This window comes from Pogona vitticeps, chromosome 6, assembly GCF_051106095.1.
Source record: "Pogona vitticeps strain Pit_001003342236 chromosome 6, PviZW2.1, whole genome shotgun sequence".
NCBI lineage: Eukaryota > Metazoa > Chordata > Lepidosauria > Squamata > Agamidae > Pogona > Pogona vitticeps.
In genome coordinates this window covers 112,805,060-112,825,167 of record NC_135788.1, presented here as the reverse complement: position 1 = coordinate 112,825,167, position 20,108 = coordinate 112,805,060, and the positions used below count along the sequence as shown (strand labels likewise).

Genomic DNA, 20,108 nt, shown 5'->3' with positions numbered 1-20,108 from the left:
GGGAAGGACCTGAGACCTTGAAGTCAAATCTTGTTAATCTGTGGGGCCAAACCCATAACTGCTTTTCTATATGACCATAATTCATTTCAGTGATACCATCATTTGGTGTTTTCCGCAGCTGAAATGAAATTCATCTCTTAGGCTGAACAAGATTCCTCACCAACCTCACATTCAGACCTTCCTGGTCCACAGCTTTTACACTGCAGGAACCTGTTTCATTCGCCTTGGATCTAAGATTTGCCAAAACTTTGGCAGATCAACATCAAGGCAGGGTTGAGGCAGTTCACATATATACCAAAGTCACTGGTTGGCCATCCTGAGTCACAGAGACAACTGGCTATTCAAACAATCCTGTGGGGTCTTGGATGTTCAGAAAACTTTACTGTTAATTCGAAATAAACAAGACCCACCGATTTGATGGGACTTGTGTAAGTGTTCAAACACTGGGGTCCCATTAATTCAATGCATCTACTCTCGGTGGGAATGACGGATTTCAGCTTAGATATTTAACAGCAAAGCTGGCTGTTCCCAACATGTTGTTTCAGAGAGACTACAATCAAGCCAACACCCATTTAGACTTGCATTCTCTAACCTGGTGCCATCCTGATCTGTTGGGACTATACTTCCCAGAATCCTCCAGTCAACCGGAAGATTCTGGGAGCTGTAGTTCAAAACACTGAGAGGGCACTGAGAGTTGGGAAGGCCAATTTAGAAGGACGATCCAACCGAACACACAGAAATAAAATGGGAATACACAATATAATAACTGTGGTATTTTTTTAATAAATCACAATTTCAATAGAAAGTTTAATGACAAAAAAACCATTGTAAGACATTACCACTTCGGAGAATACACCACCACACTCCAACAACCTACAGACAGCAGCACTCAAAAGTTTCCAACAGGTTCTACACAGATACGCAAGAACAAACCAAGAACGCATTTCAAATCTAACCTCTCAGCCTTCAGAAGTGGGTTGTTTCTCATTTCTGCTCAGCTGTCTTAGCACCAAAATCTTCCAGGTATCAGCCCCAAGATTTAAGAAAGGTTTAATTCCCTACCTTACATACAATAAAAATGAAACTTGGGAGTTTAATATGATCAAAGTGAGACCAATGGGATTTTTGCATAAATACATACTTTGGATGCTCCTAACGACACAGGATTCCAAACCACTCAATAAGATTAGGATTCGTCGAAGTGAGAAAGTTCCAGTTGTTTTCCCCTACAACTCCAGTCGGCAATTAATCTGAACAGTGGATCACTACGAACAGACAAGAGGAGGTTCTTTTTGCTTGGTAAAAGGCACGGATCCGCAGAGAAACAAGTATTTTAACCCCTAATCCAAGAAACTAGACTAGAATTTTCCAACTTGAAATATGTAAATAAGGCCTCATGGACAGCCACAAGCAAAAAAGAAGAGGAGGAGGAGGAGGAGATCCTGCAAAAGGCACTCCCGGAAGCTGTAGGAACCTTCATCCACCTCACCTTGAAACCACCTTTGAATAGCACAACTCTGCAGAGGTCTATTCAGAAGGACATCCTACTGAATAAGCCATGATGAGAAACCTGTGGCCCTCCAGATGTGGCTGAGGATTCTGGGAACGGGAAGTCCAGAACATCTACCAAATCAAACATTTCTTGCCCACTGAGTATATAGGCTTGCACCCTAAGTCTACTCAAAAGTCTTAATGTGGAGGAACGTCTCTTAAGCACAGAAAAAGTCAACCTCCTCCTCTATAGAGCATTTGATGCCAAAGTCATGTCTAAAGAGGTGGGTGCTAAGATGGCAAAGAAGTGATGAAGTGGTCCAGTTTCAAGACCACCTGTAGCCCCCAAGCGGAAGTTGCCTGGAACAGCTCTCGTATGGTCACCCGCTGCCACTCTGGAGAGCAACTAGCCATGCAAGATCCTCAATGTGTGCATATAACGCATTCGAGAAGGGCAATCTATGGGCTACCCTTACACACAGGGCCAAACGCACACTATCTCATGCCAACGTCATATGGCAGCCATGATCTGCAGGCCAATCCTTAAAGGAACTCTAGTCACCTGATGGGTCAGATCCATAAGAAAGTGAACAGTTTTTAGATCAGTTGTTCCCAACTTTGGATCCCCAGGTGTTCCTGGAGCAAAACTCTCAGAATTTTGGACTGTTTTGGACTCCCAATTCCCAGAATTCTCCAGGAATTTCCAAGGAAGAACACTGGGATCTCCAGCTCACAGATGTACACCGAGAGACACCTACATTTTGCTCACCTGGATCACGGCCTATCTCCCAAGGTTGCTGCAGTGCTTCCTGGGAATCGCAGTTCTTTGAGAAATGCCTCTCTACAGCCAAAAGGGCAGTGAGACTACAGTTGCCAGGAAGCACTGTGGTGGTCTCTCCACTAATTTTAAAACAATTCAGGAGTAAAACTTGAAAAATAGTTGAGGCAGCCTGGGATTGCCTTCTCCTTTGCAAACATCCGTGTACATCACTGGTTTCAATTTGGGTAACCTAGGCGGTTCCTGGACTGTAGTTGCCAGATGCCTTCACCACTAGCTGCGCTGGCCAGGATTTATGGGAGTTGTTGTTCAAGAACATCTGAGGAGCCAATGTTGGGAACCACTGGTTTAAGTATTCCAGGAATGGAGAATCTGGGCTCCTCTAAATGTTGGCAGACTGCAATTCCCGGCAGTGCTGGCCAACTCAGCCAACGGTGAGGGCTCATAGGAGTTGCAGTCCAGACATATCTAGAGGGACACAAGTTGCCAACTGCCAAGACAGATTCAGGAAAAAAAGGAAGAGCGTAGGCAGAACTGGTCCTCTCATTGCTATGTACCCACAGAAGGTTCTAGAAGACAAGTCTGCTTTGTAAGGAAACATAAGGAGGAAGGAAAGTAGGCTGGGGAGCCATATAAATTAAAGAAAGGTGAAAACAATGACAGAAATGGGGCTACACCACCGGCCAGAAGAGACATCCAGAAATCCAGGGTAAGTTTCCTATTCTTCTTTTGAAAATAGGCTGCACCTCATTTTAGGATGGCGATAGCTATGCAAGATCAACAGGGTGAGGTATGCATAGAACTTTTTCCTCCTTCAGCTTTATTCTACAAAGACAGAAGCTTTCTCCTGGATATCAACAGGCCCATCCCAGTGCCAAGAGAAACCTTAATACTTAGGCCCTGTTTCTACATGAAGTACGAGAGAGACTGAGAGAGAGAGAGAGAGAGGGAGGGAGAGACCATCCAAATCTCAAAGCATCAGGACCAGCAACTCCAGTCCAAGCTAAAGCTAGTTTGGCCGAGCACAGCTACAGCCATTTTAATGCAAAAAAAAATTGCAACTCGTTGAAGGAAAGCATACTGTAGAACTGAGATACAAAACTGTGGCTCTCCAGACATCTTTCATAACCCCTCACCACGGGGCATGTTGGCTGGGACCAGTGGGTGTCCAGGAAGATCTGGAGGATATTTGTCCACCTCTGGTATGAAAGCCCTAGGATTCAATCCTTGCCGTGCTCAGATAAATAACTTAGTAACAGTCTCTTTCGGAGGCAGACAGGCCAAATAAACTCTACTGAGCTTGATGGGCCGCTGCGTCAACTCAATAAAAAGTACCGTATTTTTCCGTGTATAAGACGCCCCCCACTTTCTAACCCAAAATTAAGAAATCTAAGTGGGGCTTAGCAAATGATGGATAAAAAGGATCAAAGTGCTGCAGGATGGCTTTGATCCTTGCTTTCTCCCTTCGTGCTAAGCCCCACGTGGCTTAGCAAAAGGAGGAGGAAAGGGATCAAAGCAATTCCACAACTGCACAATCATTTTGATCCCTTTCCCCCTTATACAGCCACAGGATTTCTTTGAACCTTCCCTCCTCCTTTTGCTAAACCCCATGGGACTTAGCAAGCAGAGAGGAAAGCAGAGATCAAAGCGATCCTGCAGCACTTTGATCCCCACTTTCCTTTTGCTAAGGCTTAGCAAATGGAGGGGAAAGCAGGGATCAAAGCCCTGCAGGATCACTTTGATCCCTGCTTGTTTTTTTCTCCTCAGCTTACTTCCATGTATAAGACGACCCTCAATTTTTAGTCTAAATATTTTAGACAAAAGTATAGTCTTATACACGAAAAAATATGGTAGGTTCTTTTATCCCCCATAAGGCAACCTTGTCTATCAGAGATTGTAAACAAGACCTTCTGGACTGCAGTAGTCAAACTCCCCCAGGGAACTCTGGGAGCTGTAGTCCAGAATGGGTTTGAAACTCAGTTTACCATCCAGCTATTTCATGAAGATTACAATTTATTTTGTACTCAAGTGTTCCTTCGTTTATCCAAACGCCTGCTCCCCTCCCTATACATACACACACAAACAAAAACACACAGGTCTCAATATCTGAAGTGTGAAAGCAATATTCCCTCCTTCAGGCTGTGAGGTGAGGAAGACACAGTGAGGGGTCAGGAAGGAGTTTACTTGGCACCTGTTTCCAAGGCAACCGACAGCACACAACACATGCAACACAGCGCTGTGCTGTGACTGAAGTCCCTGCAGGAAGAGCTTGCACTCCTTCTTCCTATCATGTACCCACACGTCAGATGACGTGGGTGTACCAAAACTGCCTCAGACCTTTCTGGTTAAAGCGCTTTGTTCGAACACCAGCCCGATTCAGTTTCTGCTTGGAAAGAAAAGTCACAGGCACTACGGTGACGTTCCCAGCCGGAGGAGTTAGAAAGGCAAACAAGGCCACCACAAATGGGCTCGCCCCTTCTTTTCTTGCTTGCTTGCTTGCTTTTTTTTTCTTTTCCCACATCCAGCTAAAAATTCGTCAAAAGTGGAAGAAAACGGCAGACGGGATCCCAGCTGTTCAGGCATCCTGCAGGTCCGGAATATCAGAGAGGATCATGGGAGAGCCGAGCTGCAGCTCCTGCTGGAGGGACTCCATGTCGGCCGGGTTCATGCGATGGACCTCTAGCCAGTCAGCCAGAAGGGAGGCCGACAGCGGGGCGGAATCGCCTTGACTGATCCGACGAAAAGGAAGCAGAAAGAGGCGTGAGATAAAAAGAGGGTGATGAGACAAAACAGCTGACTCGACAGTCTATCTATGTGAGCTGCTTCTATTTTCCTCCCATCCTTCTGTTCCCTATTAAATAATTCCCCTACCTTATTTCAGGACACACCTGGTTCCTCTCACCTTAACCAAGTTGCAGCCACCAGACTCTCTTTGATATCTCCCCCTCACCCCCCAAAAAACATTTTTGTACTTTAAAAAGAGCACTCCTTTTAAATAAGGGAGGCACACTTTGTTTTGCTCAGAAAAATCTTAGTGGACTTCTGGTGACTTCCAGTTTCATAGAGAGGGGGGGACCCATGATGGTAGAGTACAATTGACCCAGCCAGCTCTATGTTAAGCCATGGTTTGACTGTTCAGCCATGAAATTGTCTCACAGATTACCAAACAATCCAGTTTCTACTTCCTTACTCTCACTTTTCTCAGTTCTTATTTCAAGGCAAAACTCTGGGGAACCTAACCAGGGACAAGCCATGATTCTGTGTTCAAATTACCAACACATCATGACTTAAACAAGCCAGAGTTCATAATTTTGCAGACCAACATGGCTTCTTAAATGGCTTCTTAAATGTGGTTTGCGGCTAGCTAACCAACCCTTGCTTTTTTTGCTGGGATTTGGTTAAAAGACAAGTCTGAATTTGACAAACAACAAGCTGGCTTACCGTTACGTGTGAATCTGGCCAATGAGTTACACAGACCTCGTTCTTGGAGGGAAATTGCAGCTTTAGCTGCTGTAGGATCAGTCTAAGTCAGTGGTTCCCAATCTTGGGTCCCTGTATGTTCATGGAGTACAACTCCCAGACGTCCTGGCCAACACAGCAGCGAAGGCTTCTGGGAGTTTTAGTCCAAGAACCCAAGGTTGGGAACCACTGCTCTAAGTAAATAGCAATAAAGTGTTGTCTCGGTTTTTACTCCAAAACCAAAACCACTTGATCTCCTTAAACAAGTATGGCTTCATTCCAGGCCTCACAAAGTTCTGCAGCACATTTAAAGTTCAAAGGAAACAATGAGCTAAAAATACATTGTTAATCCCAACTCCAGTATGCCCGCCCAACAAATGGTTTACAAAAGTGTCGATTTATCATGAATCTATTTTAGGCTTAGTCAACAAAATCAGGCATTGATCTTAGAATTTTTATGCCAAGGTGGAATTCTAAGATCAATTGGCTGAAAGCTCCACTGTCCTTCAATGATGTCAGAACAGGTAAACCAATAGGGTCAAAAATAATGGTGAGATCACCTCCCTCTTCACCAACACACACCCAATAGTGTCATCAACCACATGCTGCCAGTCAACAGATAGTTAACATGCTAATCCCATGTCAAGGTGAGCACCTGTGAGCAGGCGCACATATTTTACTCAATTGCTCCCCATCACTCCGTTGCACTTAACGGAATGTCACAATCTCTACCTGCCTCTTACCTCTCTCTGTTCTCTCCCACCATGTCAAAAGACTGATTCAGAAATTCTTCCAGGTCAAACCCAACTCCATAACCAGCACCACTGCCTTTCGGAGTGCCAGAGAAGACAGGCGGCAGGAGATCTTCCACCTGGAATTGAGAAATAGCAAACTCACCACTCCTGTAAACGTCAACCCAATAAACATCAATGACAAGTCTAGGCAAGGGAGGCTCTGCAGAATTTATTCCCTCCTACCAAGGAAGGAAGGAAGACCCTGAACCGCAAGACGTGTGTGCCAGTTACAACAGAACCGTGGAAACACAAGCCTGGCATCTGGCTAGTCTTGCATAAAAAAGGAAAAAAATGTTGCATTTCAAACCAATTCAACGCGGCACTTTAACCCACCCAAAGTTTTGCTGGAACTAGCTGAAGCCCATTTTAGTGGGCTTGGTTAAGATGAACGTCTTCTAATCTAGACTGAAGGTAACAGAATGGCTCGAAATGGCTCCAGTATTTCAAGCAGCAGTTCCCTTCGTTGCGTAACCCAGGTGTCCTTGGACTACAATTCCCAGAAGCCTTCACCACCAGCAGTGCGGTCCAGGGTTTCTTGGAACTGCGGTCCAAAAACACCTGGGTGACCCAAGGTTGGGAACCACTGGTTTAAACCAATCAATACATTAGAATAGCGGGTGGCTTACACAAACCCCCACTTTCAAGAAGACTCCAGCCCCTTTTCAGAAAGACAACAGTATGGACCTAAAGTTCCCATCAACCCCACCAGCACAAGCAATGTTCAGTCGCTGGGGGAGTTATAGTGCAGAACACGTAGAAGGCCAAAGGTTGCGTGCCCAGCCCTACAGCAAATTCAGAGGACCGTCAGACGTTCCAGTATTTGTCATCTATGCAGGGTGACAGCTTTCAATTCAGCAAATCCGACTGTTCCCCAGAGTTCCTGACAACAGTTCTATTTTCTGCTACCAAAGGGTGTTGTTTTTTTTAAATAATTGAAGATGGTCAGGACTGAACCTGGGACTTCCAAGGCATGTGCCTGTTTACCACGTTATGGCCTCTCCATTACCACTGGTGGGCTGTCACACTGAGAAGGCCATGTGAACCACATCCTACAAAATTTGTGTGTGGGGGGGGGAATCCTGTCACTTGCACCCCTCGGAGGAAAAATGCAGAACCACTGCTCTGAAGCCCAGATACAGCCTATGAGAACTCCCAGTCTGGCCTGCGAGCTTCTTTCGCTGTCCTCTTCTGTCAGTGAGAGAGCTTTTCCTTACAACACGAAAAGCTGTGGTACTGCAGCTTACTCTTGAACCTACACAGAAGTGTGTTGTGTATGCCTCTTGAGGAAAATGGCCCAAGCAGTCTCCTACACTTGACTCTGGCCTGACCCCATGTCAGCAGGTCGGACTTCTGCTGGTACACACAGCAACCCTTCTTAAAGAGGTTCCCTCAGTCTACCCATAGAAAGGACTAAAATGTAGAATACGTATTTTGAATTATTTTATAGAGTACAAACACCGTAATTCTCCTTTCTAGGAGGCCCACCTGCAAGACTCAGACCCGACTGACACCCAAATTGTGCTCACCTGGAGCGAAGGCCCAGCTGTCCGTCTTCATGCCTTGGATAGGCCTGGCTTCCTGTTTGAAAAGGAAGCTGCCCCAGTGGTTGCCGGGAAACTTCTTTTCTCAAACAGGAAGTTAGTCCTACCCAAGATATGAAGACTGCCAGCTGGGCCTTTTCTTCAACGTGGGTGTCTGTAAAGTCTGGATCCTGCAGGTGGGGATCCCAAGGAGGGGAATTATGGGATCTGCAGTCCATAAAAAATTGAAAACGTACATCCCAATTGATCCTATCTCCCCTGGACCAACTGGGCGTTACCTGGGATTTTGACAACTGCTGTGTCACCACATTGATATCCGGAGACTCTGAAGGCAGTCCTGGGGCTGTTGGCTGCTGGTCGGGGGCTCTCGCGTCCTCTTGAACCAAACCCTGGGACGGCAACGGCAGGTCAGGCTTGCCCATCTCTGCCAGAAACAGAGGTTGCTCCACGCTAGCTGACGCGCCAAAACTCGCAGCCTCTTCCAGCAACGCGCCGCTGGACGGGGCCATCTCGGCCCGAGTCGTCGGCAGCTGGCCAGCCACCGCCCAGTTCTCTGGCTGGGGGACGCTGCTCCACGTGTTCAGGGCCGTGACGCCATAAGGGGCTTGGAAAATCTGTCCAGGGGTGTATTTGACACTCAGGAGACACTCCGGCTTGGCGGGGATGGTTTTCGGGCAAGCCGGAGCAGCGACCAAGAACGGGGCGGTCTGCGCCGGGAAGAAATGGACCACGTTGGCGTTGGAAGCCTGGACCGCACCCAGTTCTGGACCCACAGGGACGAGAGTGAGCTTAGGAGCCATTGTAGGCACTGCTTTGTCTGAGAAAGTGAGGAAGTCGGCTGGGGCAGGAGTGTTACCCGAAGGGGTAAGCGGAATGCGCCGGGCAGGGGGCGCCCGAGGTGGCAAGGGGTTGGCAGGAGGAGCCTGAGGCAGGCTCTGCCCCGCCGCGGTCGTCTGCGGCAGGCCTGTTGACCCATTCTGGGCGGGCTTGTTCTGGGTCCGGTCCACCATTTTAGTCCACCTTTCCAGAAGGTTCCGGTCGTTCTCCGTCAACATGTCCTTGCGTTCCTTTTCTTTCTCCTTCTTCTGCTTTTCGCGCTCCTTGGCCCGCTCTTGGCGGCGCTTGCGTTTCTCCTCCCTCTCCCGCTGGCGCTCCTTCGCCGTGATCGGCCTCCGGATATCGGGGATCTCCAGGACGGAGGAAGCTGTGTCTGTGGAACGAAAGGAGGCTGCTTTACAAAAACACAGCAGGAAAAGGAGGAAGGCCAAATACCAGATGGACTGACTCCCTCAAGGAACCCAAGACTTCAGTCACCTCTGACCCATGGTGAACCTATAAATGAGCGTTCTCCAAAATGCCTTGTCCTCAACAGCCCCGCTCTTCTCTTATGGAGAAGGCATTTTGGAGAACGCTCATTTATAGGTTCACCATGGGTCAGAGGTGACTTGACGCCACATAACAACAGTAAAGTTTGTTTGTTTGTTTGTTTGTTTGTTTGTTTGTTTGTTTGTCTGGATTATGCACCTTTCACCCAAAACTGGGACACTCAAGACAGCTCACGATATTTGAAGAAGAGGCACAGACAAAAGCAGATGAAAACATACACTGTTAAAACACTATTAAAACAAATCAGAACCGAGAAACAGTGCTGAATTTTAAAAGCCATTTTGAAACACATTAAGTAAAGGGAGGGCACCTATCAGTAAGTATATTTGACTTTCAGATGGGCTGTTATGCATTACTGCTATGCCTGGCTCTTTATTTATTTATTTATTTATTTAATTTATATGCCGCCCACTCTACCCAGAGGTCTCTGGGTGGACTCTTTAGGACTACTTGCATTTACCATCTCTCCGAGTGGCATTTATTTGTTCCTTTTTAATATTTCTATATTTAATAATAATAATTTATTGTCATTGTAAGTATATACACAGTATACCCATCAAGGAAATTCACAGACACCCAGAGACCAGACACATGCACACACATAAAATTCCCCAAACACTCCCCACCCACTAAAAGTCCCCCACTAAAAATACAAACATCTACACCGCAGGCCAAGTAACACAGTCCAACTAAGTATTCACTACTGGTGGTCTTTAAGCTCATTATTAATTGCAATTATAGCTCTGGGATAAAAACTATTGAGAAAACATGTGGTCTGAGTCTTAATTGTTCTATATCTTCTGCCAGACGGTAACAGTTCAAAAAAGTTATAAGCAGGATGGGAAGAGTCTCTCAGGATGCTGTGTGATTTCCTTAGACAGCGGGATGTGAAGATGTCATCCAGGGTTGGTAGCTGGAGCCCGATGATATTCTGGGCAATTTTTATGGTTTCAGCTTTCATATTGTCTTTTAATGATGTAAGCCACTGCTTTAGACCAATCATTTTTAGCTTTAAACATTGTTTTTCAATTATGTAAGCCATCTCAGGTGCTTTTTAAGGAGAAAGGCGGGTGTAAACGTATTTTAAATAAACAATTCATTAAAAGGCCCTTTCCCTGCATTTTTGGCTAGAATCAGAGATGGGGAACCTGTGGCTTTCCAAAAGTATATAAACTCCAATGTCCATGGGTCACACCTGTTGAGAACGGAGGTCACACAAATATAGTGGGCCACCAGCTCAAATTCTCTGGGCTAGATGGTCCAAACCAGCAGGCTTTTATGTGCTCCTCCCCCCCCCCCTCCACTCACCTTTGGAAACTGTGATTGAGCAGGTTTTAATTCCCTTCTGGCAGGCTCTCACTGCACTTGCCAAATCAGGCTCACAACTGGTCATGCATGAACTAGGAAATATATTTCTACTTCTTACATCTGCCCAACCCTTGGAACTAACAGGAGGGCAATCTGCCTCGCGGAGTTATTGCAAGGACTGCACGTGTACAAAAGAGAAGAGCTTTGCTATGTGTTTTCTTATGTAGGGTTTTATGTCTTAACCTGTAAACCTCACACGGTGCCGACACTAATAGGTTGGTATATCAATCAATCACACAAACATATAAATGGGAGCCAATGGGGGTGGGGGAGTCCCTGTGCGATTATTTGTGCAGTTTTCAGTCAAGTGGATTTTATATATCTATAAAGAGAAATTGGAGATATATACACACACAGAGAGAGAGAGATAATAGATATTTTATAGACATACAAAATCCACTTTATAGATATATAAAATCCACATAAAATACATAGCAAAGCTATTCTTTTTTGTACCTATGCAATCCTTGCAATAACTCCGTGAGGGCCCTCAAACCCTCCAAGGCATGCCTTCAGCCTCCCAATAGACATCTCTTAGGCCCAGATGGGACATTTTTCCAAAACAGGAAGTGATGCAAAACCACATCTGGTTTTCAGAAAAGTCAGCCTCGCAGGAGGCAGAATGCAGTAGAATTACCACCTACACCCCCCTATAAAGTGCAAGGGGCTTATTTAAGCAAAAAGGAACAAAAACACAGAGGCCGTGGGGGGGGGGTGTAGCATTCAGCCCTGCCCTCACCTGTCCGTCACAGCTGGGCAGTGGAACATCAGCCAATGAGGGGACGGAAGGTGGTGCAGAAGGGGGAGGAGCTGGAATATATAAAGGGGTGTATGATGAGGAAGAATTGAGATTGGAGAGAGATTCTGAGAGAGTGAGTGACGAGTGTGTTTATGGGCCTGTGAGCCAAATAGTCAGTGAGGGAAGAGTCTGTGTGTGTCAGTGAGTGAGAGACCTTGATTAACATCCTGTGATTTACTTACTTTATTTTGTTAAACCAATAAACAAGTTTTTGTTTTGAAACAACACTTGTCTTTTTTTTTAGATATTGGATAAGATTGGTGGCAGCAACTGAGGAAAAAGAGTGAGCACTCCTGGAGGCCTGAGTTGGTAGAGGCTTCAGCGTGCTCGCTACAGGGGGAGGCAGGACCACTTTACTCGCTTTTCTCCTCATGGTTATACTAACGTTGGCTCCCCGCGTTAAGTGGCTCAAGGAAACCCAAGTCGTCCAAACCACCGAAAAGCCCCTCCTGCCTCATCCAGGCACCAACCACCTTTCCCAACTTACCTTTGTTCTTATTCCGGAGAGCGGATTTCAAGATGACTGCCTTGAGGGCGGCCTTCGTGTCATCCGAAATGGCTCCCTCTCGTTTTGGTGGAGCCGCAGGGGCCTCGGCCTCCGCCTTCACCTCAGGCTGCAGAACAGGCTCGGTTACGAGGGGAGAGGTAAGGTCTATGGTCTCCGTCAGCGGATACGGCCCAGGAGAGGCCATCGCAAAGTCGCCGTCACCCACCCGAGGGGAGCCAGCGCTAGGCATGTCCACATCCTGGCAGCGGAGAAGTGCGGTCTGCCTGTCCTCGTCCGGGTAACCCCCGACGACAGCAGGCCGCAAGGCCGGCTTGAAGCTGATCTGGCGCCGGATGCCCTCCCGGCGCTCGTGGAAATCGTTGATTTCGGCCACAATGGCTTCCTTGATCTGCTCCTTGGTGAGCACTTGTTTATCGAAGTCGAAATCGAAGGCTGGGATACAGTCGGGCTCGTCATCCGGATCGTGGTACTTCGCCAGGAAGGGGTGGTTCAGGGCCTCCACCACCGAAAGGCGCTCCCGTGGATCAAAGCGCAGCATCTTAGAAAGCAACGCCAAGGCTTTCTGGTCGGCGTTCTGGTAGAGGTTCTCCCACGGCACCGGCTGGCGCGATGGCAAGCTCTGGATGTAGGCCCGAACCCGGTCGGCCCCGATGGAGTGGACCACTTTGGCGGGCGGGGTGCCCAAAACAGTGATGATGAGCTGCAGCTGGTGGATATAGTTCTTCCCCGGAAAGAGCTGTTTCCGCCCAAGCATCTCGGCAAAAATGCACCCCACCGACCACATATCGATGGCCTGGGTGTACTCGTGGAGGGAGAGCATGAGCTCGGGGGCTCGGTACCAGCGGGTGGCCACGTACTCCGTCATGAAGTATTTGTACTCGTCAGGCTTGGTGCAGAGGCCTCGGGCCATGCCGAAGTCCCCGATCTTCAGCTCACAGTTCTCGTTGATCAGCAAGTTGCTGGGCTTGAGGTCCCGGTGGATGACGTTGGCCGAGTGGATGTACTTGAGACCTCGGAGGAGCTGGTAAAGGAAGTAGCGGACGTGCTCCAAGGTGAGGGCCTGCGAGGAATGGATAATCTGGTGCAGGTCGCTCTCCATCAGATCCAGGACCACATACCTGCAAGGGGGAACCAGCTGGTCTAATCACGTCAAGAGAAGAACTGGCATTGCTCAATGCTTACGATACACAATGAGGGACCCTGAGCCAGATATGACAGAGTCATTCTCTCTCTCTCTCTCCTTTTCTTATAAACATCATCCTCATCTTAGAACTGCAGAGCTGGAAGGGACCCTATGGATCACTGAGTCCTGCCCCTATCAAGGAGGCACAGCGGGGATTCGAACTCCCAACCTCTGCCTCCACAGTCAGATGCCTAAACCACTGAGCTATCTAGCCGCTTTTTCTCTGCAGGAAGGAAGTCTCGTGGCAGAAATCCCATATATTGGGGAATGCATGTCAAAAAAGGGGTCCCCCTTTACTTAAGCCGCCCAGAGTGGTACAATATACCAGATGGGCGGGATATAATAAATAAATAAATAAATAAATAAATAAATAAATAAATAAATAAATAAATAAATAAATAAAATTTAAAGGTATGAGAAGGAGAAGCACTTACACCGATTTGAATTCTGCATAAGGCACAGAGGGCTTCAGTATGTCCTTGATGGCAATGATGTTGTCGTGCTTGAAATGCTTAAGGATCTTCAGCTCACGCAAGGTGCGCTTGGCGTTCATCACCACGTCGAAGGCATTGGGGATTTTCTTGATCGCCACCTGCTGGCCTGGTCAGGAAACACAGGGGAAAGGGGTCTATTTCTAAAGGTTCCCCTTGGCAATTAAGTCCAGTCGTGTCCAACTCCGGGGAATGGTGCTCATCCCCATTTGTAAGCCGAAGAGCTGGTGTTTGTCCATGGAGACTTTCCGTGGTCATGTGGCTGGCATGACTAGACACGGAATGCTGTCTGTTACCTTCCCACCAAGGTGGTACCTATTCATTTGCTCGCGTGGGCATGCTCTCAGACTGTAATTTGGTGTATTAAACATTTGCTTATTAATCTCCAACCTCAGAGTTCAGAGTGGCATTTTCCTCTCAATTTGTCCTCCTAACGACCCTGTGAGGGAGTATAGGATTAAACCCTACCGGTGTCAAAGTCTCCCATTCAGTTTCACACCCCCATGCATGAATTCAGTAGCTAGCCAGCTACTGATTTGATTTAAATACTGCCCCACAGTGCTAGAGCACTCAGCATACAACACTCCCCTTTCACATGCAACACGCTGAGGTAAATTAAAAGTGATGAGGCAGCTATGCTGGTTTATACATGTGTTCTTATTCATGGAGGACTTTCTTTCTAGCATCAAAATACACATTATCGCCCTAAAATTTTGGTTGCATGTTAAGAATATTCCACAGTTCTTTCTTTAGATATGAACTGTTCCACATGCAACCAATAAAGCCATTTATTCTCACCATTTCTGGCCTGTTTCTAGGCTGCTGGGAGGGAGAGGTCAGAAGAAATGAGTAAAAAAAAAATTCCACTTTTTCAGTTCAAACAAAACAACCATCAGCTTCAACAAGCCAGAATTGATAAGTCAACAACAAACCATGGCTTTTAATTTTCATTCACAAGAGGCTAACAAACCATGGTTTGTTTGCACAGACGGATTTGGAATAAGCCAGGATTCAACCAATCACAACTTGGCTTAATATGGTAGGTGATGTTTGTCTTTTTTTATGTTTGTCTTGTTTTTCTTCTGGCATTGACCTTTCCCTCCAGTCAATGCCAGAAACGAACCACACTGGAGAGGAAAAGACACTGAAAAATAGTACACAGAATGGGAAGAGAAAAGGACAGATTACCCAGGACTCCAATAGTGTGGTCCCTCGACTTACGAACGGCTCTACCTATGAACATTTCAACTTACGAACAGCTCAGCTCGCAAAATTTTGCTTCGACTTGCAAGCAGAGCTTTGACGTCAGAACAGAAAAAGGCAGGGGAAAAAGGCGGGAAATTTAAACCGTTGGTGGTGAAGAGGCTGCTTCTTTGTAGCTCTTCCGCCCCAGCATTTAGAGCAGGGAACTTTCTTATTCTTGCGGGGCAGGAGGAGGAAGGAAAGGCGGGGGCAGCTCCGGATCGCCACCAGGCGCGGGAAGCAGGTGCACTCCCTGCCCATCCCTGGTGTGGGTCTACACATGAGTAAGGCCTGCCAAAGGAGCAGATCTACTATCCACCGGGGAGTGCGTGCCATTGGAGGAGGCTTCAGTCTGCCTGGTAAGATGCTTTTTGCTTTTTAGAAACTTCTGGGTGGGTTTTGCAGGGAGGGTTTCGGGTGAGTGCTGCGTTGTTTGTTTTTGGTGATTTTTTAAAATTTTTATTTATTATTATTATTATTTGCAGCCTTCAGGGCTTGCTCTGTTTATTTTTAGTTGTTGTTGTTGTTTTAAAAGCCCCAGCACCTTCCAATGGGGCTTTCTGTGCGCTTTATTTATTTATTTTGGTTTTTTTTTTTAAATGCTGGAACAGATTAATCCTGTTCCCATGCATTTCAATGGGAAACGGTGCTTCGACTTACGAGCATTTCGACCTACAAACACCATTCCAGAACGGATTAAGTTCATAAGTCGAGGCACCAATGTACTAAGCAGCAGCCACTGGTAGATGAGACGTTGCTTTGGAAAGAGCATTAGACTCTGAGAGTCTTCCCCCTCTTTTACAAGTGAAAATGGACAGGAGGAAATTACTGTCTATTTGCCTCTGTATTCATCTTGTGTAGCAGAGCCAGCGCTCTTGGGGTCAAAGCACCAGGATGTTCTGAACAGCAGGGACTACTTGATATCATCAGCAACCACCACCCCAAGGCTTCCCTGTTCCCCCCTCCCTCAGCAGCTAGGGGGGGAAATGATTTCCTCAGAGCAGCTCATGGCAGGAAGCTACCCTTGCCAAAATGCAAAGTATTTAAGGATGCATTTGTCTTGAACAGGTAATTATGAGCCAATAACTTTACAAAAGCCCTGCTTCTCATTGGTCAGTATACGCCAATGCAGCTGCCTGAATTTTTAAGCTTTCATAACTTCATATTGAGTATCAGAAACAGCACGCCTTTGAATCTCAGTTGCTAGGGAAAATGAGGACCAGGATACTAATACACATACATCTTGCTTACGGGCTTCCCATTGGCACCTAACTGTCCCCTTTGGAACAGAATGCAAAACTAAATAGGCCTTTGATTTGATTGATTATGGCTTCCCTGAAGTTCTGACGTTAAAATGAGGTTTCTGTACCTCTATTGCAGAAAATCTTTTTCAAGCCTGCCATTTTTATTTCTACATAGACCCGTCTGCAAATAAATTTACAAGGAACAACACCTAGCAAGGTAGATAAGGACCTGCTAATTGACAGTGGTAACTTTTTTTTTTAGCTTGCATAATTTCTGCTCCCTCCCTAATATGCTGGCAAAACACACAGAAAGTCTCTGGACAAATATGAATCCTCTTCGGAGCCCTATGTACAAACATTCGTGAGAGGAGGTGTCACTGGAAAATATCCCACCAATCCACACTACTAGTCCACCCTATACAAAATAATCTACCGTATTATTAGACTATACTTTTGTCTAAAATCTTTAGACTCAAAATTGAGGGTTGTCTTATACACGGAAGTAAGCTGAGGAGAGAACAAAAACAAGTGGAGGGGAAAGCAGGGATCAAAGCGATCCTGCAGCACTTTGATCCCTTTCCGCCTACACTTGCTAAGCCCCACTTAGATTTCTTAATTTTGGGTTATAAAAGGGGGGGTATCTTATACATGGGGGCATCTTATACACAGAAAAATACTATAGTCTGCTCCTGCTCAGTCTGGACACAAAATGCAGAGGCTCTCAACTTCTATTCACCACTGTCCTGTCCTCACGCACCTGTATGTTTGCGGCGTGCCGAGCTCACCACACCATATGCACCAGTGCCGATGGTCTCAATGACCTCATATTCCTCTCCCACCTCAAAGGTGACATCAAAGGAACGGGCCTTCAGGATGGCTAGATTCTTGGCTGCCACAGTAGCCTGTTGAGACGGCTCGTGCTTGGCTTGACCTTGAGCGGCGTCCTCCCCTTCATCGTCTACTGGTGGTTCTGCCATGGTCTGTAGCTTTCTGTCATAAAATGGAAACAGTGAGTGATTAAGAACTCTCTCGCATCTCTCATTCAAGCCTACCTGCCTCTATAGCTCTCCAATCTTGAAACCTGGCAGCTGGTCAGGCATCATAGCACCTTTCAGTGTCAGCACAGCCCAGAACAAGAATATGATTCATCTCCCTCTGTTTTGACTTTCAATACACAGTGAATATGGGACGTGGTGGCGCTGTGGGCTAAACCGCAGAAGCCTGTGCTGCAGGATCAGAAGACCAGCAGTCATAAGATCGAATCCACGCAACGGAGTGAGCGCCCGTCACTTGTCCCAGCTCCCGCCAACCTAGCGGTTCGAAAGCATGCAAATGCAAGTAGATCAATAGGGACCACCTCGGTGGGAAGGTAACAGCGTTCCGTGTCTAAGTCGCACTGGCCATGTGACCACGGAAGATTGTCTTCGGACAAAACGCTGGCTCTATGGCTTGGAAACAGGGATGAGCACCGCCCCCTAGAGTCGAACACGACTGGACAAAAATTGTCAAGGGGAACCTTTACCTTTTTACACAGTGAAAGTAATTACCTTTCTAAAGTGTATTTGGACAGTGCTGGCTGGATAACTCAGTAGTTTAGATATCTGGCTGTGGAGCCAGAGGTTGGGGGTTCAGTTCCCCATTAGTGCCTCCAGGGAGAAAAGCCAGCCTGTGTGTCACTGGGCAAGCTGCAGTCCCTGGAAGAAGGGAATGGTAAAACACTTCCAAGTATTCTTTACCTAGAAACCCTGAAAAAGGTCACAAGTCAGAACTGACTAGACGGGTACATGATTATTATTAACTCAGCATACTTCATCTATCACGGAATCTCAGGGGGAGGGTACATGCCTTGCTCAAGTTTGTATTAATTGAAACAATTTTAATCCTCATGTTTAGGGTGTGTATACATTGTGTTTCACTTGAATTCCTCTCTCAAACAAGGGCCCCACAACACAGAAAACAGGACATAAGATGAAATCTGTGTGATGTTTCCCACCTGCAGGTTCTTGGAAAGAAAAAAGGGGTAATTTCAAATAATAGTTGAATAATGTCAACACATGCTAGATATTAACTACTTGCCACTTATTTTAGGACATCCACCTGTTTTCTCTAAGAACTGATTTTACTGAACAGAGTCACCAGCTATGCAAATTATATTATGATAAACCAAAATTTTGGGGGGCACAGAACAATCAGTGAGCAAAACAAAGTTTTGGATAATGGACAGATAACCTACAAAGGCAACCTATTAAGCTAGAAACCCTAGAGCCCCTGATAAGGGACACATCTTTTGAATTCTGAAGAGCCACACGGAATAACCATCTTTATAACAGCATCAAGCAGGATGTTGAAATAAGGCCCCTCTGTTTTACAGGGCAGCTGGAAGGAACACAAATTCTGCTGAAGATTGTTGCTGTTTAGTCATTTAGTGGTGTCCGACTCTTTGTGACCCCATGGAGCAGAGCACGCCATGCCCTCCTCTCTTCCACTGCCTCCCAGAATTTGGTCAAATTCATGTTGGTCGCTTCGGTGACACTGTCCAACCCTCTTGTCCTCTATTGTCCCCTTCTCCTCTTGCCTTCACACTTTCCCAACATCAGGGTCTTTTCCATGGAGTCTTCTCTTCTCATGAGATGGCCAAAGTGTTGGCGCCTCAGCTTCAGGATCTGTCCTTCCAGTGAGCATTCGGGGTTGATTTGCAGGGTAAAACCAAAACAAACAATGGCAAGTCTAATTCTTCTTAAAAGTTTTGGGATGGAGAAGAGGGAAGACAGTGTGTGTAGGGGGAACCAAAAAAACACCTGCCAGTTTTGGGAAACATGAGGAAGGAGAACAAGATGGAAAGCTTGACTGAGCTAAATCAGGCAGCAGTATCCAAGAAAGAAAATAGGACATGGAGAAGGAGAAGGAGCGACTCTCAGGCCATCAGTAAGTGAGAATATAGCCTATTTGGGGGTTAGGAGAGATCAGTTCCTCCCCAATCGGATGCAGCAAGGAGCAGAAGATAAGAAACAAGCTGGTTCTGATTTCAAGGGAAGGGAGATGTGTCCCTGGCCCAGAAGAAAAGGGAATATTATGGAACACAAGAGGAAGGGCGGGTATGGTGGCGGGGGGGGGGGGGGGAGGGAGAAGGAGCCTTTATGGTGTGAGGTTGGATCCTGAACCTCATCGGAGGAAGAAGAGGCAAGGAGGAAATACATCAGAGAGAAGATCTCCGGGGAGGGGGAAGAAGAGAACAGGAAGAAAACAAAGATGCTCCCCATCCATCATCTGGGAGAGACTGTATTATGGGATGGCAAGCGCTGTCTTGTCAACAATGTAAAGGAAAGGGGGGACATTCAATTGGAGGAGGAGGAGGAAGGGGATGCACATCCCAAGCTGTACCTTTTCCCCCATACATTATTTGTTTTCCTTCCTTAATGCAAAAAGGGCGAATTAAGGAAAGGGGTTTTCTCACCTGCTAGACTGGGCGAGAAGGCACTGCAAGCGGGGCGGTTGCCTCTCTGGTCCGCTGCTCCGCCTTCCTCCTCCGCCTGCCTTACTCTTTCTACAAAGTCTCGCTCGCCTCCTTTAGAGGGTGCCCGGATGTTACGGCTTCGAATCCTCCTCGGCCAACCAGAAGGCCGGAGGGAGGAGCCAGCGCGGAGAAAAATCACGGTCGCGCGGATGGAGGAGGCGGAGCGGCAATCGCCGCGGCTCGCGCCCGCCTTCCTTTCACCTCGCTCGCTCCCGCGAGCCAATCGGAGGCGCGCAAGGGACAGAGCAAGCGGACCAATGAGAAAAAAGGAAGATGGGAAGGGGAGCCAATTGGGAAAGGGAGGAAATGG

The 20,108-nt window shown here is 46.9% G+C and overlaps 1 protein-coding gene and 1 long non-coding RNA gene across 2 annotated transcripts in view; both read right to left on the bottom strand.

Moving 5' to 3' along the window:
• The window catches only part of LOC144583411 (uncharacterized), a 409,702-nt gene that overhangs the window by 245,143 nt on the left and 144,451 nt on the right, over window positions 1–20,108 (bottom strand). The window lies entirely within an intron of this gene.
• MAPK7 (mitogen-activated protein kinase 7) lies at window positions 764–19,874 on the bottom strand. Its single transcript, XM_020807259.3, has 7 exons — window positions 19,739–19,874; window positions 17,042–17,274; window positions 13,742–13,907; window positions 12,104–13,242; window positions 8,342–9,273; window positions 6,472–6,599; window positions 764–4,998 (listed from the first exon to the last, which is right to left on the bottom strand). The coding sequence occupies exons 2-7, from the start codon at window positions 17,259–17,261 to the stop codon at window positions 4,845–4,847; spliced, it is 2,739 nt and encodes a 912-aa protein (XP_020662918.3). The 5' UTR covers window positions 17,262–17,274; window positions 19,739–19,874; the 3' UTR covers window positions 764–4,844.